The sequence below is a fragment of the Macrotis lagotis genome, chromosome X (genome assembly GCF_037893015.1).
Source record: "Macrotis lagotis isolate mMagLag1 chromosome X, bilby.v1.9.chrom.fasta, whole genome shotgun sequence".
In the NCBI taxonomy this organism is placed as follows: domain Eukaryota; kingdom Metazoa; phylum Chordata; class Mammalia; order Peramelemorphia; family Peramelidae; genus Macrotis; species Macrotis lagotis.
In genome coordinates this window covers 146,924,039-146,949,945 of record NC_133666.1, presented here as the reverse complement: position 1 = coordinate 146,949,945, position 25,907 = coordinate 146,924,039, and the positions used below count along the sequence as shown (strand labels likewise).

The following is a 25,907-nucleotide window of genomic DNA, read 5'->3' as shown; positions in this document are numbered from 1 at the left end:
TATTGGTTATTATTTTCATATATTAAGAGTATAAACTCTTTGAAAGCAATTATTTTGTTCTTTTATTTCTGTATCCACAAAAGCTGGTGTAATTCCTTTCATGTAGTTGGTAAGGTTTTATTTTATTTTATTAAGTTGAATTCTAGCTAAGAAACTTGAAAAATAATTGAATGAGACCTCTCTCAGGATTCTGGAGGGTTAGGGGCTACTTTATAGGGTTTTAAGATGCTCAGTGGTGTTCATTTCGCTTTCTTTTTCTTTATCTTTCTCTCTCTCTCTTTCTTTCTTTTTCTATGAATTTTTATCCATTCATTCATTTATTTTATTTTTAGTGAGATCTGCATGGGGAGAAATCCACACAGTTGCCTAACACTGGTCTGGTTTCAATATCTTCAATAGAAGCTTTTTTCTAAATGTGCTTGGGGACAGGGGTGGAAAACTGTACCTTTTCTTTCTTTGTTATAGGAAACTCCCACAGAGGAAGCTCCTAGCACAGGGGCAAACTCCAATTGTTTTGCAATTTACAGTCTGAGAGAATTGCCTGGGGGCAGTGGAAGTTTAAATGACTTGCCCAGGACCACACAGTCAGTCTGAGTCAGAAGTAGGCTTTGAACCCTTTTGGACTCTTCCTGAGGCCCACTCTCCATTCTTTGTGTCTCACTCTAGTTAAATGGAATGGATATTGGATAAAAATGAAATAGCCTAGGTCACTGTAATCATAGAAACAAGAATTCAGACATTGATTTACTAAGTTAAAATAACAATGCTCCGTTTTTTAAGTGAGAAAAATGCTAATAGTTGCCATATAAAAAGGGTTATATATAATAGATCTAGTTGGATTTCCAACATGACCTCTCCCCTGGCCTCCATTGGTTTTAAGTTAAACTATCCTGAAGACCTTTCTACTTTAGACTATAAACTTTCATCAATTAAGCTAATCAGCTTCATCAAATGAAACTCGAGAATAATAGAAATAAAGGATGCCTAGATGTAAACCAAGGGAAGAAGGTTTGGAGATTTTATTCCATTAGAGGATTATTCTAGGAATGGGAAAGAAAATTAAAGTAGAAAGGGGTCTTTATGTGTGTGTGTGTGTGTGTGTGTGTGTGTGTGTGTGTGTGTGTGTGTGTGTGTGTGTCTATGGTAAATATGGAGAATAAGATGAATGAGTCAAGACCTAAAATAAGGATTTGGTTTCATTTGAGAAGTAAATGGTGGTTCCAAATCTGTTTGGTTTCCAGAACTGGTTTCCCTTTCCTAAAATATTTTCATTCAAATGGAAGAATATGTCTTTTGAGTAAGTTAAATGTTGGTCCAGGTATTGGTTTACAAAGCAGAAAAGTGGTTGTCTACTTCCTACCTTACTTAGAAATTCTCACTTCTGTTCAACATAGCAACTGTTACGCATGCCAATAAGGGCATGGTGCAAGAAGGAAAAACTGTTATTGGAAAGAAGAAAAAGAAAGAGTCCATGGAGAAAAAAAAATCAATGAACAATTTTACAACTAGTCCTTGGAAACAACAACCCAAACCATAAGGGAGTTAGATTCTGTGGAGATATAGCTAGTCTTCTAAGTTGCATTCCAAATTTAAAAGTCATAGGTAATTTTCTTTTCAAAAGGAAGTATCACAGAACTCAACAATTAGAGAATAAGAATGCTGAAGCAAACACAGATCAATGCTTAAAAACTTGACTCATAAGGTGGTGGTTTAATCTGATTTAGTGGTGATTAACCTTCTTTGAGGACAGTGTGAGTTGATTTCTACAGACTAATATCCACAAGACATAAAGACTATTTGTCTCTCTCCCTTTGAAAGCTTCTCAGTTTGATTTTGATTTACTTTTGAGTTTATGTAAAGAAATTAAACAGCCTCCATATACATATATATGCCAATGATCAGTATTGGAGTTGACTACCTAATCTCATTTGTCTTTGTTGCAATAGAAAATTACTGGGTTGGGGGGGGAGGGGAATGTATTAAAATTCAACATCTATGCAGAGTAGTCTCTACAACTTTATATTTTCAATCTATACATTGAAGAAATAAACAAATATGCTCTATAATAATCTCATAGGAGTGCTAGTTCACTATTGGAAAATCCCTTAAAGAGAAAGTTAAGGCAAAATACTTTGAAAAGCTGTGGATTGAGATAAATTAATTTTCTACAATATATTAATGGTAATATAGGATTTAGAAAGAGAAAGAAATCCTTGTCCTGATTTGAAGGAGAGCCAATATTCCGAAAACCTATAAATATAATTCAGAAGAGACAATTTTGCTCTTTTGCTGAGAAATCACTTGGCCAGATGGGGGAGGGGCAGAACTGAAGTAGAAGGGCATTCGACAAACTATTTCTGTGCTTTTTTGTGTGTGCAAGTATTATTGTATATAAAGACTTAGAGTTGGCAGGCGAGGTATATTTATTCAGAACCTTACATTTTGTGCCCTTTTATTGAAATCATTTGCTTTTTCCAGTACAGGGGGTACTTGAAAAGTTGGACAACTTTTGCCCTACTTTGTTTAAAAAAAAACTAAAAATTTAGACAATGCAAGGAGCAGACCCTTATTCCCTTTGGACCGGACAACTTCTACCTTATTTCAAAAGGAATGTTCATTTTTTAAAAAAAACCTAAATTGAAGAATTTTATTTTCCCAAAGAATTGCGTAGTTTGGAATGCACTGCTTTTCTAGATGTCACCAAGTCCATTACTTTCCTTGCCTTTGAGGATATTATAATGAGTTGATGCTCCTTCTCTGGAATAGAATCTGTAAAATAAACAGTTGGTGAAAAGTATGAAGAATTAATGAAGTGAAAATCTCAGGTTATTCCTTAGGCAATTGACATGAAGCTGACCTTCTTAACTGCTAGCAGTTAAGGGACGTTCAGACCAAGGATGAAGGACTCTAGGTCACTCGGCTGTATGTTTCTCCAGTCTTTCAGGAAGTAGTACCAGGTGGAGGAGGGCGAACCTCAAACCCCGGAACCCACCAGGTTCTCTGGCAGATAACATGGTGCGCTTTCTTCGTGCCCGGGATTCCGGAGGTTTAGAGAAAACAGTCGGCGCTAGGACCTAGTTAGAGCCTGGATCCGTACTCCTTTCGGATGGGAGGAGGGAGGGGGTGAGGGGGAGGTGGGAAAGAAGGGTTGTGTAGGGGGTGTGTGTGGGGGGAGAGAGTCATTTATGCAGAGAAGGCGCTGCTGCCATTTCAACTCACACTCCACACTCACTACTCAGAGAGGGAGGGAGGGAGAGAAAGAGAAGAGAGGAGAAAGAGACAGTGACAGAGAAAGAGAGAGAGAGAGAGAGAGAGAGAGAGAGAGAGAGAGAGAGAGAGAGAGAGAGAGAGAGAGAGAGGGAGGGAGGGAGGGAGGTTTCTGAGTCTGACGAGCCGAAGAGGCGCTCAGCTGCCAACACTCACACTGCCTGCTGCTGCTGCTGCTGCTGCTGCTGCTGCTGCTGCTGCTGCTGCTGCTGCTGCTGCTGCTGCTGCTGTTGCTGCTGCTGCTGCTGTGCTGCTGCTGCTGCTGCTGCTGTGCTGCTGCTGCTGCTGCTGCTGCTGCTGCTGCTGCTGTTTCTGCTGCTGCTTGCTGCTTGCTGCCGCTGCTGCTCTCTGGGCCTTAGGGAAAAAGAAGGAAGAAGAGGGAAGAGAATCAAGTGGGGGGGGGCAAAGAAGAGGAGTGTGGAGGAGGTAAAGAACTGCTGTGAAGAAGAAAGACAAACTCAAAACACTCATCTGTAAAGAGAAAATCTAACGAATCTTAAAAAACTGGGAGAGCAGCCCCTATCCGCTCACTTCATCTGAAGAGGAGAGGACAGGCTAATTCACCTTAACAATCAGAAATGGTCTAAAAAACCAGCACAAGGTCCAATGCAATATTCCAAGCTATTTCTAGTTTCTTCCACCTAAATTTGGAAGGGTTTCTTGCTGCGGCTGGGGATCGTCTGCCTGGAAGAGGTGAACATTAAGGAGCCGCTAGAGCTTAGGGGAAGGGAGCTTTGAAGGGAAGAAGTTGCGTTGATTGGTGTGGTTTCTCGAGGAAGAGGAAGGACGATGGGCTGGAGGAGTCGCTGCTGCCTGGGGCGACTGGACCTGCTCTGTGTGTTGGCCCTCCTTTTGGGCTGCCTGCTGCCCGTGTGTAGGACGCGCGTGTACACTAACCACTGGGCTGTAAAGATCGCCGGGGGATTCCCAGAGGCCAACAGGATAGCTAGCAAATACGGATTCATCAATATTGGACAGGTAACCCGCAACATTCCTCGCCCCCCCCATCCCTTTTGTTATCTCCCTCTTTCCCCTTCCTCACCCCGGACTCTTTGAAACTTTCCCATCCCGCCTCCCGCTGTAGCCTCAGCAGTGGAGATAACTCTGGCAGCGGACCCGGGGAACAAGCTAAGCTAGCGGCTCACTTCCCCGCCCCCTAGCCTTCCACTTCCCCTACCTCCAGATGTGCTGCTGCTTGCCTTCCCGGGTCGTCCCCTCACACCCCCCCCTCCCCGTGCGATCCTGGGACACGCACACAATCCGTACGCATGCCACACACTACACAAAATTCTCGAGATTGTTTGCAAGTGGTTCGGAGCAGTTAGGGAGAGGGTGGTGCTTTCCTTCAACTCTAGTCCTCTTGAACATTCCTCCTCCTGTGTGTGTGTGTCTGTGTGTGTGTGTGTGTGTGTGTGTGTGTGTGAATAATTGGATCTTATTGAAAGGGGAGTGTCTAGAAATAAAGCGTTTGTTGGCTCAGACAGGGAAGAGGGTAAATTAGGTAGCACCGACTTAGAGATGAGAAAGAAGTTTCCGAGTCTGGAGATTGCACACAGTGGAGCGCAGAAGAGAAGGACATTTGGAGTGGGGAGTGAAGACGGGGCCGGGAGGGGTGTGTGCTGGAAGAGGACTTTCCCTTGGTGCAAGCCCTGTGGCATATTTTGGAAGAATCTCTCCTCTTCTGTCTTGCTCCCTGGAGGGGTGGAAGTGAACGGAGGGTCTAGATGTAGGGGTGGTAATGAGGGTGGAGGCTGGAAACTTCTCCCTGAAGAACTGCCAGCGAGGTCTGGTCTGGGAAGGTTTTATGTCTTGTGTTGGGGCTACCCGGTGCGGGTTAGGGGAGGGCGGACTGAGTTCAGAGTGCATCAGGTAAAAAGATATTGCTCAATCTCAATCATATTCATAGGGGATTTATTTTATTTTTAAATAATAATTATACCATTCACAGATGCAGATTACACCCCCTTAATCTCTTCTCCTCCTTCGTCTCCCCCCCCCCCCAACCTGTCCAGTCATTTAAAAATATAGATAAAATTAGGTGATTCTGTAGGGATGACTGATAGGAAGCAGAACAAGACAGCTTAGCTAAAGTCCTGCATTACGTGAAATTTACGTGTTCCCCTTTTCCCCAGCTCCCAAGCCCTCCCCAGGTAACTCAGGGATAATTAATCTTGATCCATCTCTTTAGTTTTCTTATTTTTGTTCCTCACTCCTTCATCCCAACCTTTGAATCAACAACAATCAAAACTAAACCAAAACAAAACAAACTACAACCTCCCCCCCCCCCAAGAAACCGAATGAATTGGGAGGAGCTGGGGAAACGCGTCTCCCCAGACACGTACGGGATCTACCGGAGCTGAAGGCGGGTGGAGGTGGGAGAAAATTCCAAGAGGAATGGGAACTCCCCCCGCCCCAGGCCTCTCGCTCTGGGACTCCCCACTCCTACAGTCAGAGTGTTCTTGTGGCTTGGCCTTGGGGACTATGGGAGGTGGGGGGACGCCGGATCTGAGGGGTGAAAGGATACTGCTGCTGCTGCCTTGATAAAGAGATCCCCAGAACACAGGGTTTCTTAGAAAGTCTCCAGGGTTGCACATCCGTAAGCCGTTTATGCTATTTCCAGGGAATAGGAACCTGGGGCTGCTATTTCACAAAGCCACTTGTGACCGAACAACGAGATTGGAGGAGGTCGGTTACGGTTGGCATTGGACAAAAAAAAAAATAAAAAATAAAAAATAAAAAATAAAAAATAAACCCGTGGGGTTTCGGGTTGGCTGGCTGGCCGGCGGGCTGAGACTGCTGCTGCGAGCAATGCTGCTGCCACGGCCGCAGACCCTGCCAGGGTGGCGGGGAAGAAGGGAGGGAAAGGGAGGGAGTTTCAATCCAAACCTAGTTTGGCTCCCATCCTTAACCGAGGCCAGAGGAGGAGGCGGCGCAGAGAGGTCACGCTCTTTGTATCCCAGCTCGCCTGTGCTCGGCACTGTCCTACTTGCACTGACCAGACTGCAGCAGAGGCAGCGGAAGCCGCAGCCGCAGCCGCAGCAGCAGCAGCAGCAGCCTCCAGGCTCTTGAAAAGTCCCCCAGTGGAGCAGGTCCTCTGGAGAAACAGAGGAAGTGTAGAATTTGGGAAGGAAGGAAGGAAGGAAGGAAGGAAGGAAGGAAGGAAGGAAGGAAGGAAGGAAGGAAGGAAGGAAGGAAGGAAGGGAGGGAGGGAGGGAGGGAGGGAGGGAGTGAGTATTCATTTAGAGGCTTGCTTGAAACTCTGGTAAATCTTTTTCTCGAAATTCACTCTTAAAAGAGTGTCTTCAGATGCACTCACAGAACAACTGCTAATGACAAACCAGTGGAGATTAACATTGAACTTAGTTGTTTCATTATCCAGTATAGATTTATCTTTCCAAAGGCACATCATATACTAGGTTACCTTGAATCCTGATTCATCTTGAGCACACATTGCTCCATCCTTGCTCAACCTGTAAGGAAACACCTGGCTTGCTCTAATTCTACAGATGTTTAGTTCAAAAGCACCTGGATCCTTTCTAGATCCAAAGGGAGTGAGAAAATATTTGGATCCAAGCAGCCTCAAGAATAGCAAGCTGAGGAAACACCTGGGGCCTGCTGGATCCAGTCACAGACAGTTACTTAGACAGGACTGGAGTTCTGCCGTATCCTGGCACAGCAAGTGGAAGAAGTCACCAAATCCTACTTTCTCAAATATATGTACACTGCCATTTCAAACTGACTTTCCTGGCCTTTATGAGGAGCCTTAAAATGAAGTTCTATGCTATGATCGGGGTTTTTCAAATACTTCTCTTTAAAACAAAGAATTGTTTAGTAGAGGGTAACTAACACCATGACCATTTTCTCCAAAACATTATTTCCAGTAGCTTTGATGGCACTAATTACAAAGTTCAGAGCCTTTGAGGTTATGGATGGGACCCCCTGGAACTGATGCAATAGGAATTGGAAAAAATTCTGCTCACTTACAGTGTAAATCATTTCCTCAACAGATCAAAGGAGTGTAACACTATCTTAGTAGTCCTGGGGGTAGTAAAATCAATTCACACATGCAGTGTCATTGCTTTGGCAGGGCCAAATGTACTACTTAGTCATCCTTCATTTGCTTTCATTTAGTTGAGATATCCCATTAAAAACATGACCTTAGCCTTTTTTTAATACTTATTTGTCTCACTCAAGTCAAGAGTTAGTTGTTCACTATAAGCCAAGTAATTAAGTTGCAGATATAAAATAACTTTAGCAAAAGAAAATTACTTTCATTGATAATATATGTAGATCACTTTGCAAACCTCAAAATGTTTATTATAAATGAGTTGCTATTATTAACTTTTTAACAATTTCAGCTACTTTTATTAGTATATAAGATTGAAATAAGACATCAATAATTCTTTGGGGGGAGCTAGTTAAGACCAGGATATAGGTTCCATTGGTAAATTTTGCCTCATATTTGCTCTGATCCATGAACCCACAAGGAAAAAATAAAGACATGCCAATAAGTCATTTCCTCTTGGTCAATGAAGGACAAGGACTTGTCTTTCTCTTCTTTAATACTTTTTTTGTTTTGAATCTTCTTTACCATGTTGAAACACCTAGAATCATTGCTCTTCCTTTAGGACCCAGGCTCTTTGTGTGTGTGTGTGTGTGTGTGTGTGTGCGCGCGTGTGCCTGTGCACACGGGTGCATGCACTTGTCTGTTTTTGCTGTTTCTGAAGTTGTACTTGAGCTCTTTTGGAAGTATTCATGGTCTTTTCCCAGTGAACTCTTAAAGGTATAGGTTGACCCAGCACAAATTGGGAGAAGTCACAGCTTTGGTAAACCTTTTCCAAAGTATCTGTAGGAAGTGAGACCTAACACTAGAGTATATATATTTGACTTTTTGGGAAGCAAGACTTGGCTTATATTAGGGCTCGGATTTGTTTTTTTGCTTGTTTTTTCACTTTGGAAAATTGTATAACAGAAGAGACATGCAGTAATAGGATAGGGTTGTTCACTAAGAATTGGACTTGAAGAAAGGTAGACTATGCAAGTCAAAATAAAAATCAGAGATGATACAAAAAGCTTAACATTCTCAAAAGAAAAAGAGAAGAATATCTGTGTTTTCTTCTCATTATGAAGATTACAATTTGTATTTTTAGTGGAATATTTGCATTTGAAGGCCTTCATTCCTTTAGATTCTAAAAGAGGGACTAACAACATCACCTTGGTTAGTTGCTGACACCTCCCATTACCTCATAGTATTGTAGGATCACGGGATCACAGATCTCAAGCTGGAAGAGAACTCAAAGATGTTCTAAAAACCCTACATTTTACAGATGGAGAAACTGAGGCCCTAGCGAGTTTCACTTATTTGTTTGTTCGTGGTCACACTCTTACATTACCTGATAAGTCTTTGTCACCTATAGAATCTGTTGCCCCTCAGGAAAAAGGACAGTTCACTCCTGGAAGATTCCTTTGGTGAGTGTGAGTGCAGGCATTCATTAGACTGCCAAAACCAGAGAACTCCAGGGACTTTGACCTCATTAGCAGAATACTCCAACAGACTGAGCTAACCAGTTACAGGCCAGCAGAAAGAAAGAGTTGGAGGGGGGGAAGGGGGGGAAGCTTAATTTGTATATTTTGCCTCTCAAGAGGAATCATCAATGTTTGTTTAGACTGAACCTGTGACAAATTGTACACAAACATTGAGACTTTATCATGGACAGATTCCTCATGAGAAATAGCTATGCTTTTTTTTCCTTTATCAGTTTATAATTCTTGATTCCAAATTTGAATTAAAGTGGGTAAAAAAAATACTACTCTCGTAGTTCAGAGGATCAAGCACTGACATTGGAGGCAATCTTCTCAGTTTTAAATCCTCTCTCTGATAGCTACTACCTGTATCGGATAGTTCCTGTATCCATACCTTGGACTACAAATCACTTAACAGCTACTAGTCTCATTTTCCTCATCTGTAAAAGAAAGGGTTTGGATGGAAGAGCTTCTGAGTTTTCTTTCTGCAGTAGATAAGCAGTGGTATCAGATGAAACTTTAGTGGGAACAAGACTAAGCAGGGGTCTTTAGAAGGTGTAGAAAAGCTGAAGGTGAGCAGAATCATACATTGCTTTGATATGGAGAAAGGAAAGCAAGGATGCATAGTTAGAAGGAAGAAGTAGGAAAACCAACCTTGGAATCTGTTTTACTGGAGATGGGGAGTGGCTGGGGGGGGGGCAGGGTCAAAGCCTACCCAGGAAAAAGATGCCATTTTAGCTGGAGCCTTTATTTTTTTAATTTCTTTTTTGTTTTTGTTTTTTGGAAAGGCAGTGAATGGGGTTCAGTGACTTGCCTAGGGTCACACAGCTAGGTAAGTATTAAGAGTCTGAGATCAGAATTGAACTCCCTCCTGACTCCAGTGGTGCTGCTCTATCCACTGTGCCACCTAGCTGCTACTGGAGGTTTTAAATTGAGCAAATATTTATCCTGTAATGGTTCTTCACCAAAACCTTAATATGATGCCTTATTATGACCTGAATGTGTCTCTTGGTTCTCTAAGGCTATTCCAAAAGAGTATATAACCTATCAAGATAGAAAAGCTTCAAACAAGAAGTCTTAGGAATTAACTTCTTACCTGTTATATGCTGAAAACTCAAGAAATAGGGAGGAATTGGTAGAAGTAGTAGCACAAGGATAAAATCATCAGTCTTTCCAAGAAGTTAATGTTATTTTTCAAACTATTTGATTCTCCGTCCCCAAGATACTTGGTTGAAACTGTTTAATCCATGTAAGAATTCATCCATTCAATTTTTTCAACAGTACTCATTAAGTACCTTCTTTGTATTAGTACACAGAATGCCAGGCTTGGAGTCAGAATGACTTATCTTCCTTCCTAAGTTCAAATCTGGCCTCAGACACTGACTGTGTAAATCTGGGCAAGTCACTTAATCCTGTTTACCTTAGTTTCCTAAACCACTTTAATATATTTGTTAAGAAAACCTCACCTGGCATCACAAAGTCAGACATGACTGAATCAACAGAATTAAGCATTCTGTTGGGGAAATAAAGTTAGAAATGGAACAGTCGCTCTTCAAGATTCTTACATTCTATTAGGAGGAAACAAAATGTAAACGTGGAATTCAATACAAAAATAAATAGTAATTCTAGGCTATGTATGTGACCACAAATAACTTGGGGGGATCAGATAAGGAAGAAGTACATTCTAGGTATGTCACAAAAGCAGAGGTGGAAGATGGAGTGATTTATGTTGTGAAGAGAAAATAAATTAACTACACTAGAAAGTAGAATATGGTAAGGGATATAATGTAAGGGTAATTTAGATTATGAGTTATTTAAATTGAAAACAGAAGAATTTGTATTTGATTCAAAAGGTAATAAGGAATCATTGGAGTTTCTTGAGCAGAGAAGTAACATGAGTCACACTTTTTATTTCTTTGAAATCTATGTTAATGGTTGACTGGAGAGGGGAAAAAATTAAAGTCAGGAGGCCAATTAAAAATATAGAGCAATAGTTCAAGGGAAAGTTAATGAAGGCTCTAAACCAGGTTTGTAACCCATGGTATTAAGAGAGAAGAGAACAAATGAGAGATATATTATGGAGGTAGAATATAGTACACTTGACAGTTGGTTGGACATGGAGAATATGTAAAGGAAATAGAAGTATTAAGGATGATGCTGAAACTGTTAATCTGAATCCTAGAAAGATGCCTTTGACTTCGCTAGAACTAGAAAGAAAAAATAATATGTAAAGGTATAGTTTTATAAATAGTTCTTCCTGGTAAATCAACTTATAACAAGGAATAGCTATAATATTTTTTCTTGGGGATGGGACTTAATCATGATGAACTTTGAATTGCTATTTGAATTTAATATCAAATACCTTTGAGATAGCATTTTAATTATAACTATTTGGTCAGTTCATGGGTTAAATTTAAAAGAGTTTCTTAAGCGTAGTAACATTTTAGTTTGAAGTCTTTGATATTTGGAGATATATAGAATTTCCTTACTCCCCACCAACAATTTTATTTTAACCCTGGGGTACAATTGAGATGTCATTTTCCTAAGAGAAGAAAGACAAAATGAATAGTGCATATTCATTTAATAATGTTCATATGGTTACAGATGGAAAAGACTGCTATAGACATGGCTGAATTAATGGGTATTGAGATGGTGAGAAGTTGATTTACTATCCCAAGCATCTTTTATCCTAGCATATATGTAGGTATTAAATACTGGAAAATATTGGTAAGCACAAAGATTAATAAATTAATAAGAAGATGAATGTTTGATAATAAGCCTTCAAACTTAAGTTCTGCTTACTTTCTCCTTCTTTCTCCATTAAAAAAAAGTTTTTGCAAAGGAAAAACCATCCATGGACCTGAACCATATAATAATTATAATTAAACATTCCTCACCAATGGTCAAGCCATAAAAATATATAAAGTGAAAGAGATTAGTTCAATTAGCACAAATCTAATTGAATGAATGGTAAAAATAATTCAGAATACATAGTCTACTAATAATAGGCTTGCAACTTTTTTTGTAATTATGAAACCAACTCAACCTATATGAATACTGGTGGAGGGGGTCATTTCTTCTACTTAATACTATGGTTATTTGTGTGCATGCATCATTTCCCTTCCAGATTTTAAACTTCTTGAAAATATTGAATAAGTTTTCTTTTTCTATATTATTTGAGACCTTATTTAGGGCCTCAAACATCAAAGGTGCTCAGTAAATATATGCTGAATGAACAAATGACAAGTATGAAAAGTAGGTGGCTTGTGGTTCCATTGATAGGAAACTTTCAAAAGTTTAATCTGATGATAATTTTGAAATCCTTCAATCTCTTCCCTTTGTAACTCATCTTCTATATAGCTATAGGATTGATTTTCCTAAATTACATATTTGACCATATCACCAACAAATTTCAGTGGCTCTCTATCAAGAATGAAACATAAATTCTTGATTGATACAAAATTCTTTACAGCCTGGACCTTTCTTCCCATTCTAGTCTTTTTGTTGTTGTTGTTGTTGTTAGGTTTTTGCAAGGCAAATAGGGTTAAGTGGCTTGCCCAAGGCCACACAGCTAGGCAATTATTAAGTGTCTGAGACTGGATTTGAACCCAGCTACTCCTGACTCCAGGCTGGTGCTTTATCCACTGCGCCACCCAGCTGCCCCCATTCTAGTCTTTTTACACATCATTTTACTCCATTTTAACCCTACTGTTCTACTTGTCAATTATCACACTTAAAATTCTATTTTTGGACCCAGCTATGCCCCCATTCCTTGAATGAGCTCAAGTGCCACCTTTTGCAGGTTACCTTTGCTTGTCCTCCAATCTGACTTTTCTTCCAAGTTAAGATTCTTTGTTCATATCTTGTTTATTTATGTATTTATATATGTAAGTATGTGTATATGTATATATGTGTGTATATATATGTGTGTATGTGTGTGTGTGTGTGCATGTGTATATGCATGTATATACAGGTTGCATTCTTGATCAGAATGCATCCTCCTTGGTGTTTGTATCTTCTATACTTACCACAGTGTCTGGTATTCTAGTTGCTTAGTATATACTTTCTGACTGACTGACGAATTGATAATTACATTCATCTCCTAATATTGGAAAAAGTTTACTCCAGTTTTACTTAGCTTACTATAGTTTCTATAGCTTAATATAGTTAGCCTTGGCAAAAATTTTAGCTCTGAATATGACTAGTAGATTTAATTGATACCAGATTTGTGTGCCATTGGCTGGCTTTCTCAAAAATATTTAGAAAAATTAATGATAATCATTCTGAAATTGAGATCTATCAGAAAACCAGAGGTCTCCAACCATTTCCTGATGAACTAGTTTTGATTCCTCCACCTCTTATATTCATTAGTGGGGAGATGTAGAAAGTAGACTGAGACATGGGGAATTCTGAGGGTATGAATTGCTTCATCAGATTTCCATTCACAGCTATTGAGGGAAGTTTTGTCAGGAGACCCCCTTGGGACTCTTTCCCACTGGAAGATCTGATGATTTTTTGTAATTTAATATTTATTTATTCTCATTTTGTACAAACAATTTTTTATACATTAATAAAATATTCTTGTTTAAGAGTAAACAAAGTACCTCCCCCCCCCCCCAAATATATACTTATTTGAGCAATAAAGGCGAGAGAAAAAAAATTAAAATTAAAATTAAAAAAATAATAGTAATAATTGCAGGTATGGCCAGGTGGTGCAGTGGACAGAGCACCAGCCCTGGAGCCAGGAGCACCCGGGCCCATATCCAGCCCCATACACCCAACAATCACCCAGCTGTGTGACATGCAAGCCACCCCAACCCCACTGCCCTGCATAAACCAAAAAAAGAAGAAAAAAGACCTAAAATAAAATAAAATAGTAATAATAGTAGGGGCGGCTGGGTGGTGGACAGAGCACTGGCCCTTGAGCCAGGAGCACCTGGGTCTGAATCCAGCTTCAGACACCCAACGATCACTTTGCTATGCGGCCCCAGGCAGGCCACCCAGCTCCATTTGCCCTGCACCCCCCAAAAATAATAATAATAAAAAAATGTGCTTCAGTCTGTGTTCCAGCACCACCAACTGTGTCGCAGGTGGAGTACATTCGTTATAAGTCCATCACAAAAGTTACTTCCATATTTTTCCACTGTTGCCATTGCTGATCGCAACTCCCTCCTTTCATATTTCTCCACTTTCATGTATTATATTTTCTCTCTCCTTTCACTCTGACTCTACTGTAGGGTAGCTAAGTGGCACAGCAGACAGATCCCTGGCTCTGGGCCCAAGAGGCCCCGAGCCCCCATACCACCCCTTAGGCCCAGCATCCACCTGGCCCTATGGTCCTGGACAGGTCATTCAATCCCAGCCTCTTGCAAGAAGTAAAAAAAAGAAAATGTGTTATATCTGACCACTCTCCCCCCATGGTCCATCCTCTCTTCCTTTATTCACATCCCCACCCCTTCCCTCTGCCCCCCCCTTCTTACTCCAGATGTCTATACCCCATTGAGTATATATGCTGTTTCCTCTCCTAGCCACCTCTGATGAGAGCAAAGATTCCCTCATTCACCCTTGCCTTCCCCCTTTCCATATCATTGCAATAGCTCATTGTAATAAAGAAAAATCTTATTATGTGAAATATCTTGGACTATTCCCCCTCTCCTTTTTCTTTCTCCCATTACATTTCCCTTTTTTTCTATTGACTCCATTTTTATACCATATTTTATCTTCAATTTCAGCTTTCTCCTGTGCTTCATCTATAAAATCTCCTACCTGCTCTATTAACTGAGAAGGTTCATATGAGTATTATCAGTGTCATTTTTCTTTACAGGAATACATGCAGTTCATCATCAAGTCCCTCACATTTTCCCTTTCTCCTCCAATCTCTATGCTTCATCTGAGTCCTGTATTTGAAGATCAAACCTTCTGTTCAGCTCTGGCCATTCCAACAAGAACATTTGAAATTCCCCTGGTTCATTGAAAGTCCATCTTTTGCCCTGGAAGAGGACATTCTGTTTTACTGGGTAGTTGATTCTTGGTTGCATTCTAAGCTCTTTTGCCTTCTGGTATATTATATTCCAAGCCCTATGAGCTTCCAATGTAGTTGCTGCTAAGTGCTGTGAGATGCTGATTGCAACTCCACGGTATTTGAATTGTGTCCTTCTGGATGCTTGTAATATTTTCTCTTTGACTTGGGAGTTCTGTAACTTGGCTATAATATTCTTGGGGGGTTGGTTTTTTGGGATCTCTTTCTTGGGGGGATCTGTGCATTTTCTCCTTTTCTATTTTTCCCTCTGCTTTTAGGATATCAGGGCAATTTTACTGTAGTAATTCTTTGAAAATGATGTCAAGGCTCTTTTCCTGATCATGACTATCAGGTATTACAATAATTTTCAAATTATCTTTCCTAAGTCTGTTTTCCATATCAGTTGTTTTTTCAATGAGATATTTCACATTTTCTTCTAGTTTTTCATTTTTTTGGTTTTGAAGTATTGATTCCTGATTTCTGGTAAATTCTTCAATCTCCCTGAATTCTATTCTTTGTCTGAAGGATTTGTTCTCCTCAAAGAGTTTTCTTATCTCTTTTTCCATCTGGCCAATTTTGCTTTTTAAAGCATTCTTCTCCTCAATAACTTTTTGAACTATTTTATCCATTTGACCTAAGCTGGTTTTTAGCATGCTGTTTTCCTCAGCATTTTTTTGGATTTCCTTGACTAAGCTGCTGACTTCATTTTCATGTTTTTCCTGCATATCTCTCCTTTCTTTTCCCAGTTTTTCTTCCAACTCCCTCATTTGATTTTCAGAGTCTTTTCTGAGCTCTGTCATAGTCTGAGCCCAATTTCTGTTTTTTCTTGGAGTCTTTAGATGCAGGAGCTTGTGCTTCCTCATCATCAGGCTGAGTGTTTTGACCCTTATTGGGCTCACAGGCAAAATATTTCTCAATGGTGTTCCTCTTGTTTCTCTGCTTGCTCATTTTCCCAGCCTTAGCCTGTTTTGGGGGTGCTTCCTGAGATTTTGGGACACTCCCACAAGGGTCTCAGTGTGTGAGGCTCTGTCCTCCCTTCTGGTCTGTGAATGACCATATGCAGCCCCCTCTGCCACAGGGCTGAGGTGGGGGGGCCTGCTGTTCTATGGGGGGGCCTGCTGTTCTATGGGGGGGCCTAGACTGGGATCAGGATCTGAATGTGGTCAGAACCCCAGATTCCTGTTCCAGGGGCCAAGGACAGAGCTCAGGGGGCTCCTGCTTACAGGCTTTGCCTGCTTCTTTTTCCTGGATCGGAACTGCCTTGGCCAAGCTGCTTGCTGCTTCCTGTGTGCCCTGAGGGCTGGGCTTCATATGCTTGCTCTGGCAGAGATCCCCCCTGCTGTTCCCCCAATTTGTGCCTGGTGTTCCCTGGGGTTTAGATCGGGAAACTCCACTGCTGCTGTGAGCTGCAGCTCCCAGTGCCCTGGGGCTGCCTCTGGGAGGTAAAGTTCTTTTGCTCTGGCGGACCACCCCTCCAACCCTGGGGAGAGAGCCTTTCTGCTCTTTTCCAGTTTATCTTCAGTAGGATAAATGCCTCACTGGGTTCCTCTGTGGATTCTGTCTCTCAAAAATTTAGAGTCCTTAGTTTAGAAGTTTTATGAGAGAGTGCCCAAGACAGGATCAGCTCTTGTCGCCATCTTGGCTCTGTCCCTCATGATAATAGTCAAGATTTGATGATTAAAGTTTTTCTGAAATTACAAAGATAAAAGGAAAATGAAAACAATATGTAAAGATAGTATATGAATTAACATTAGTGTGTGTCCATAGTGGCGGGGGGATCAGAATTAATTGCGAACTAGTTTTTGTTTAATTATAAATTTATTCTTTAATATTTGAAGTTATTCTCTTGTATAAACATACATACATTTTAATAATCATGTAAGTAAAACACATACACGGTTTTTCAAAGAATTTAAAGTCAAATGTACTAAAAACAAAATTTAAATCTGCTGAACTTTGAATCATCTGATACTTTAAGAGCTTATATTAAGGGTGATGATCGTAGCATGGTCATCTTTAATCTCTGATTAGAATGTTACCTAGAAAATGATGATGATGATGATGATGATAATAATAATAATAATAATAATAATAATAATAATAATAATAATAATAGAAGGTAGCTACATGGCACAGTGAAATAGAGCACTGGTCTTGGAATCAAGAAGACTCCAACTTCAGATATTTACTAGCTGTGTAAGCTTGTTTGTCTCAGTTTTCTTCATTATAAATGAGCTGAAGAAGGAAATCGCAAAACATTTAGTATTTTTGCTAAGAAAGTCACAAATGATGTCACGGATACAAACAAAAATGACTGAATAGCAACAACAAGTAATAATAATGATCATAACTATTGATCACCCTAACACCTGAGGCCTAGAGGATGCTGATTGATGATTAGTAGACTAGGTATTCTGAATTATTTTTACTGTTCATATAATTAGATTTGTGCTAACTGAACCAATCTCTTTCATTTTACATATTTTTATGGCTTGGCCATTGTTGAAGAATGGTTAATTAAAGCTATTATATGGTCCAATTCCCTGAATGGTTTTTTCTTTGCACAAAAGTTTTTAAAAATGGAGAAAGAAGGAGAAAGAAAGCAGAACATAGATTTGAATGATTTATTATCAAACATTCACCATTTCATCAATATTTTCACTATTTAATACCTATAAATAATATTTTCAATTTGCAGAGCACTTTAGAGGGGAGGTGGGTACTATTGTTGTCCATTTTGCAAATGAGAAAACAGGAGAAACAATTAAGTGAACTTTTTCAGGTGGCACAGTTAGTAAGTGTCTGATACTAAATTTTAATTCCAGTTTCAGTGCTTTCTACTATTTTATCTAGGCTTACCCTGGCATCTTCTTTAAAAAAAAATCCTATAATCTGTTTGATAATATGTTTGTGAACTACTACTTGAATTAGTATTCATCTCTTTTGGAAATGCCAGTTTAATAGAATGTCAGATAACTTAGAGTTTATTCAATTTATCTGAGATGCTTAGATACAGGTAATTCAAATTAATTGTGAAGTATTTTTGGCTTGAGATTAGGAAGCTTTGCTGGTTGATCCAGTAAGACCAGTGCCAGGCTTTTTTAAAAAAATACAAGTCAATGTGGAGAGTGTACAAACTGATAGGGTAACTGATTAAAAAACTAGATTTCCCAATGATAAGTGGGTTCATTCTAATTGTGCCATATTGTGACTCTTATATAACTTTTCTTTTTTTACGTATCACTTATATTTCTTAAAGTGTTCTTCCTTCCCAGAAAACAATCCCTTAGAGTAAAGAATACAAAAGAGAGAAAGAAAAGGTCAGCAGAATGAACCAACTTACTGAATGACTTCCAAAAGAAAAAAATCTAAAACTTTCTTCTATCCTACTGTCTCCTCCTCTTCCTCCTCTTCCTCTCTTCCTTTTCTTCTTTTTCTTCTTCTTGCTCTTCTTGTTCTTGTACATCTTTTTCCTCCTTTTATTCCATTGTCATCATCATCATCATCATCATCATCATCATCATCATCATCATCATCAAAGTCTTAGTACACATTTGTGATTTTAACCTTGTGGGGAACCCCTAGTGGAAAAACTTCCTTCAGTGATAATATATCTTCAATTAGACTGTAGTTTAGCCTTAGAGAATCTCTTGGGTCATAAAGAGTTCAATTGATTTGCTTAGTAGTGTGACAGATTGATAATTTATTAAGTGCTTATTATATGTATATTATGTTTACTGCTATATGCATAGCATTGTGCTAAGCATTGTATGCAAATATAGGCAAATCTCAAGAGAAACTCAGAGATACTACATTCTAATAGAAGACAAGGTAAGTTGGAAATGATAGAGGATGGTACTCCCTAGGGAATACTAGGCCACTGGTAAGTGCTTGGGAAGGAAGAAAGTAAGAAGAAGTCTGAGGAAAGGATCAGAGTCAGTGAAGTGAGATATGACTAAGAATCTTCTAAATGTAGTGGTTTTGAGGAGTCACCAGGGAGGAGTCACCAGGGAGGAGTTGGGGATCTCAGGAAAGAGGTGGCAGATGAGAAGAAGGAATAATAATCAGAAAGCATCAGAGATGTAAGCTTTGATCCAGGTCTTCCCAATTCCAAGGTCTGCCTTTAATCCACTACACCACAATGATTTTGCACATACTTTGTCAATTATTTGCACCATATTTGCAGTTTTATTTTGATGTAATGATAGTTTTACTGGTAGTTTCACTAACTCCACAAGTATGCCCTCCAGGAAATGTTTGGCTCAAAAACTGAAGAAGGAAAAGAATCTAGAACTTAGAAGAAAACCTTGCATATACCTGAAATTAGAGTAATGTATCACAACATGACTTTTAAATGGTTTGTGTTCTATAATGTTTTGTATTTACCTCTAATTTAATGTTTTCTTCCATTGTTGTAAGGTGTTCCACATTTCTCCCTGTATTCTAGAATGCTATTATTGTGAGTATATCTAAGTCCTGATTACTTTGAATAATGAATCCCCTGAAGTGGTTCCATGTATTTCAATTCCTCCTTGTAAAAGTTATAATTATATAAAATATGGTAATTACTTCTAACCCAATGGAAATATGTAGTGCAAATTTGAATAATGCATGACCACTTTGGGGAGATTTATTATTTGTACTAATTGAGACTTTTTAAAAATATGTCAATATATAGGAGATGTTAAATAGAGTACTTTTTAAACTTTACAATGTGCCAGTCACTGTGCTAAATGTTAGACATACAAGAAGCAATTATCTTCAAAGAGCTTACATAAAATGAATGAAGAAAAATCATATAGGAAAGTGTGTAGACTGGGTTTAGAGGAAGGAAGTGAAGTCCAGAGACAGGTAGTTGTTGGCATACAACAAATGCTTTGAAGTGGCACCTATTTTTTTCCCTGCCTATTTGACTAGAAGAAAGAGTGTTGGCTTTGGTGTCAGAAAACATAGTGTTAAATCCTGGCTTTGCCACTTGCTACCTGTGTGACTTTAGGCGAATCATCCAACATCCTCTAGGCCCCAGTGACAAGTTGGTCAAATAAATGGGTTAGATTTTTTTCAAGTGATAGAGACTAAAACTCTTGAGTGAGACAACCCTTTCTACCAATGAAGCATCTTCTCTACAATTTATGGTTTCAGTTCTTAGAAAACTGATAATTTAATTTGAGAAGGATGTGTTATAAGTAAGAACTAGGATGTGTCAGAAATATGAAGTCTTCATGACTTCAAAACCAATCACTTCTATCTACTATGTGTATAAGCATATGTATATGTGTATTCATATATATTATATTCAAATTATATATTATATTCAAATTATATATATATATATATATATATATATATATATATATATTATATAGTAAAAACTAGACTTGTGGTTTCATTGGTACAGGGAATTCCTGAGTGAGGAAAGGCTGTCTATTAAAGTGGATTGCCACACTCTGCAACTTTAGTCTCAGAAAGCTGCTTATAGCATTGAGAGGCTAGATGAACTATCCAGTCACATAACCGTTTTGTGTCAAAGGTAGATCTTCCTGAGTTTATCCACTCTTAGTATGTGTTATATTAGACATGTTTATTTATCAATATTCACTTGCTATCCCAGTCACATTAATATCAGCATTTTGCTGATTTGGTGTTAGCATCAAAGAGGTATCTTGAATGATATATTCTTAGATTTTTCCATCCACTCAGCTATGTGTGGTGTGATTCCTTCTTGGGAAAATATACTTTGATCTTCATGCCAAGATTGAAGTTTTTGAAGATTTATAAAAACAACAACAATAACAAATCCTTGGATTGATTCTTTTACCAGTTTGACCAAAGTGTTATTTATTATACCATATAGACATGAATAATAAATGCTTAAAGACTGTTGCATTTTACTAACCCTTCTTTTCCTGTGATAAGAAGTTTTTAGCTATGAAAATATGCTGAATCTCTCCATATCTTTTAGTCCATGCCTAAACCTTACTTTCTGGAGCAATGAGAATATTCAACATGAATAAAATTGACCATTGTTGAATTAGTCTGAACATATTGCAGAGAAGAACAATAATCTGAGGACCTGGGGTCTTATAGGAAAATGTGCACAACAATTGAGTTTAGAAACTTACAGTGCATTCACCCTAGGCATCCACTAGTACATGTAATTGTACTATATGGGATTCCATTTCTCAATTTCTGGTACAGAGCTAGGAAAAGCCAAACCATTTCACTTAGAAATAATTACTCAGTAACTCCCGGCAAAGACTCATCATATTTTTGGAAATGGGCTATGGATCATCTTACATGATTAGTTCTTATTAGTCAGTAGAACACTGGCTATTTGCGAAATAAAAGGATTCCCTTTTTTCCTTTTTGCCACTCAATGCCACCTTTATTTAAGGTAAAAAGCTATCACTATTTAGTTGTGGGAGATATAGGAAAAGGAAGGAAAGGGAAAAAGCATTGCCATAGCACTTGCTATATGCCAAAATTTTTAAAAAATAAATATTATCTCATTGCATCCTTACTAAAATCCAATTATCTTCATCATATGGTAGAGGAAAATGAGACACAAAAGTTAAATGACTTGCCCAGCTCACACAATTAATAAATGTCAGAAGCCTCATTTGAACTTAAGTATCCCTAACTATGGGCCCAGCATGTTATCCTTTGCACCATCCGCTGCCTAATGACCTCATTGTCTTTGCTTCTAGTCTATCTAAAAAACTTTGAAAATTGTTGGATAGAACAGTGAAATGGGCACTCTTGTTGCTGTTTGCTTCCTACAATTGCATCTAATTTGCATTATAATTATGGACAAGTCATAGTCAATCTTTGCTTTAGTCTCCTTGCCCTATGTACACCCTCAACTGATCTACCTTACAGGGGTAGTGACATATTTTTTAAGTATTTCCCTCTCCCCTTTCTCCTAGATATTGGCATAAAATTACTTTGTAAATGCAAAATATTAACATACATTAATACAGAACACAATGCAAACCCATAAAAAAGCAACATGACTCATCCCACATTTGTTCTGTTAATAATAGTCTTTCTGGTGGTTTCTCTTAGTTAAAAAGAAAGTCCTAAAGTATGTTATCTTACATTATAGCTCATAAAGACCAATAAATCAGTTGTTCCATTAAATGAGTAGATTCTAAAGTCCAAGCCTTTTTGGAAAATATTCTGCCTCTATTGCTTATGACATCCAACCTTGGGACTCTTGCATGATCACTCCAGGTAAGCCTAAGGAAAAGAACCTTTTTTTGTAAGGTGAAAATAAGAATTCATAGTGTGAGTATCCACTGATCCTTCAAGCTTCACCTCATTGAATGCTACCTTCCCTAGGGAACATTTAGACATTGAGTAGGTATAGTATTGTAGAAAGAACTCTCTAATCAAGGTCTAAAGCACTTGGACTTTATTTCCACCTTTGTTTAACACTTACTTTCAAGGGTGACCTCAGGCAAGTTCTTCCTATGTGAAATTACGGGTTTAGAGTAGATGACCTATAAAGTTCCTTCCATTTCTAAATCTTGGGGAAAACATCCCCAGGCAAGAATTTAGGTATAGGTCTATATGAGAAATAGGAAGAATAGGGTCCCCTAAAAGGACCAATTTAATGCGAAATTCCAGCACAGCCAAAGCGTATTCGGAATGAGGATTCAGCTCAGTAAAGCAGTATTTGACTTTCATAAAGGTCTGTGGTGACTCAATCATTTTCAGAAGGCTCTTGGTACAACCAATAGAGGTACTTACTATGAAAGTATAGAACTTGGGAAACATCAGTGATTATCTTTGCACTACAGATGACTGAAGATTACAAACTGAGCAGAAGTTATGTTCACTTATGGAGATGCTGTGGTATGGCGGCAAGAGTGCCAAATTCTGTTTCAGGTCTGAGTTTGACATTTGTTGTGTGTGACTTTAGATCAGTTATTTTATTTCTCAGAGCATCAGGGTTGCTAATTAATGAAATGAGGGGTCTGAAATAGGTGATCACTCAAGTCTTCCAGGTCTAAAGCATTTCAGAAATATCATCTGAAATATTCAATTGGTCAAGCAGTATCACACCATGCATTGGCAAAAAAAGTCTCTTCTTATTTAAAATAAGAGACTTTTTCAGTTGATTAATTTGGTCATGTTTTCGAGAATGGGTCTTCTACTTACCTATGTCACTTTTTATCAGTTCTGAGCCTGGAGTTCTCCATATTCAAATTGGATAAAGGGAGAGTGTATTCAGCATATCAATTTGGGTCAGGTGAAGGTGGGGGGGGGGGACATTATCTTGATGGAATCATTAGTCCAGCAACAGGCACTATCTAATTTGATCTTTGTAAATTCCTGAACAAGGTGGAACAAGATGACAGAAGAAGAAAAAAAGCATTAGGCGGAAGCCCTGGGTTAGATGTTGTTCTCTCTGATTTACCTGTCATGCCCCTTGGTGATGCTAAATTAAAGTTTTAAAAAAGGGGCAGGAAAACAGAATTTCTTAAAAGGAAATTCAATTGTCTGGGAGAAAAAGTTGCCTCAAGCAGGGCTTTTTCATCCCTAAATAAGTAACAAATTTAAATGAGAATAAACACAGTGTTAGCTCTCCTATCTCTCCTGACTCTTCTGTCTGACTTTATATACTTTAAAGATTGGGCCCAGTTTTCATCTAGATTAGCCCTAGAAAATCAGGTTGAAATAGACCTATAGAGTCGTTTGCAGCTCTAAATTTATGAATTTATAATCCAAAGTTTGGTAACTCAGAGACCATGTTAGAAAAATAATTTTTATTCCAGAACACAGTGATGATAATGTATAACAAAGTTTTTTAAAAAACTTAGTTTGTTGACAATTCAAATCAATTCAATAAACAATGCCTTTGTGCTAGGCACTTGGGGTTATAAATACCCTCCCAATAATAGAGTTATCACAAAGGTTAGGGATGCAGTGTCCCCATGATCTAGACAAATCCTCATATAATTTTTTGACACTCCTTTCAATCAGAGAAACTTGAATTTTTTTCTTTTATGGAATATTTGCAGTTTCTTATTGTAAAATTTGGGTTAAACATTAGGTCATAGGTTGTGTGTAAGTCAATATGAAGTAAAACTACTGTATGAAAAAACTTTTTTCTGTTTTCTCTGAAACTTCTGCAAAAATCTCAAACAATTCCCATTTAATTTCTTATGCTGACCCACAATGTATTAATTGGGAAAGTTGGGATGTGGAAGGAATAGCTGTAGTCCCTGTTTTCAAGGAGCTGACAATTTGTCAATAGTATATATCATACACAGATATAAATATCACACAATGTAGCACTGGACTATGAACTGTTTTATTTTTTCACATGTATAGCATAGTCTATTGAAATAGATTGTAAACTCCCTGAGAACAGTACTTCCCTTGCCTACAGGAAAACATTTTTTTTTTTTGCTGTTAGACCACATCCTTGATTGATGTTAACTTCTTGATTAACCCTAACTTTTAAAGTTTCTAAATAGTGACTTTCACAATTGAAAAGTTTAGTTAGATCTTATGTTCAATTTATGGTCTATCATCATTTAGTTTTAAGCCTTGGGTAGCACAGGTTTATAAGTAAGATCAATGGTTTATTTGTTATGTACATGATGAATATCAATTGAGATATGAAACCTGTCTAACAAATTATATATTTGAAATAAAGCCAAAGTGGAAGATTTCCTTTGTTGAATGACATAACAATGTCCTAAGGAAGGGTTCGCTGATTTGTTGTTTGCTAAAAGTTGAAATCATTTTAGTGAGGAACCTAAGGGTGACATAAATGTAAAAAACATTATGAAAGTCACATATTGTGTCTTCATTGATGCTAAATACTAAATAGTATGAAATTAAATCTAATGTGAATGTTACAAATGTTCTACTCTAGCATATGAATTTTTTCCCTTAAGATTCTAGAATTTGCTAGATTTCATTTTCAATTTCTCAAATGTATGCGGTTGCATAGTTTACATGGGCTGATCTAGACAAATAGATATTTTACATGTGTGCATGTATATATACACATATTATCCATATATACTATATATGTGTTTGAATGTATATGTGTGAATATATGTATATATATCCACATACATACATACATACATGTTAAAGTTTTAAAAATATAATCACAGGGCAACAGTATTATCTAAAAGGAAATTCAATTATCTGGGAGCATAGTTTCTCCAAGTAGTGCTTTTACATCCCCAAATAATGAGCTACTAATTTAATGGAGACAAATGCAGTTGTAGTCTCTTTCTATATGTGTATATGTATTTATATATTGTATATACATATGCAGACATACATATATGTGTGAGTACATATACAAAATGTGTCTTTATTTCTAAACTCAACATTCAGTCTATAAAAGGAAACTCCAGTGCAGGTAGCAACTGATATATTAATCTACATATCATTATGGGGATGTGCTAATACCAGATGAAACTAGCTTATAAGAGCCAATTGTTAGATTTTTCATTGAGAACATTTAAATCCTAGAAATCAACAAATGCTGCCCAAATGCTTGATTTATTGTTGACTGCATCCAGACTTAAGAAGATAATAGAGAAAATGATTAGTTGAATTAGTTTCCAAGATCCCTTCCAGGACTAAATCTGAGTCTGTGACCTTTTGAATTCTGAAGAAACTTTTACCCTTGAAAAAACGATGGATGGAGAAAGGGTAAGGATGAACATGAGCCTAACTATTGAGCTTTTGACCAATATTTCCCTATAAAAATAATAATGCTGATTAAATTTGAAAGTACATTATGGGGGCGGTTAGGTGGCGCAGTGGATAGAACATCAGTCCTGGAGTCAGGAGTAACTGAGTTCAAATATGGCCTCAGACACTTAATAATTACCTAGCTGTGTGGTCCTGGGCAAGTCACTTAACTCCATTGCCTCCCATAAACCTAAGGGAAAAAAAAAAGAAAGTGTATCATGAACATTCCCCTCTCAGTCTCAGTCAGAGAGCTGATTGCTCAGCATTTATCAGCACACCTCTAATGGATATAAAATACCTATGTTATTACAGAAGGGTTTTTTCCTTTCTTCTAACTTTCTTCTTTCCTTCCTTCCTTCCTCTATGTATG

At 38.2% G+C, this 25,907-nt stretch overlaps 1 protein-coding gene across 4 annotated transcripts in view; it reads left to right on the top strand.

Moving 5' to 3' along the window:
- Positions 1-3,481: 3,481 nt before the first annotated feature.
- Positions 3,482-25,907, top strand: part of PCSK5 (proprotein convertase subtilisin/kexin type 5) — a 594,760-nt gene continuing 572,334 nt past the window's right edge. For 2 of the 4 annotated variants that reach the window (XM_074206682.1, XM_074206681.1), the window contains exon 1: positions 3,482-4,245. In XM_074206682.1, the coding sequence (XP_074062783.1) occupies positions 4,057-4,245 (189 nt within the window). In that variant the 5' untranslated portion in view covers positions 3,482-4,056. The remainder of the gene's footprint in view (positions 4,246-25,907) is intronic. The other 2 variants (XM_074206683.1, XR_012472398.1) reach the window with 2 other exon arrangements.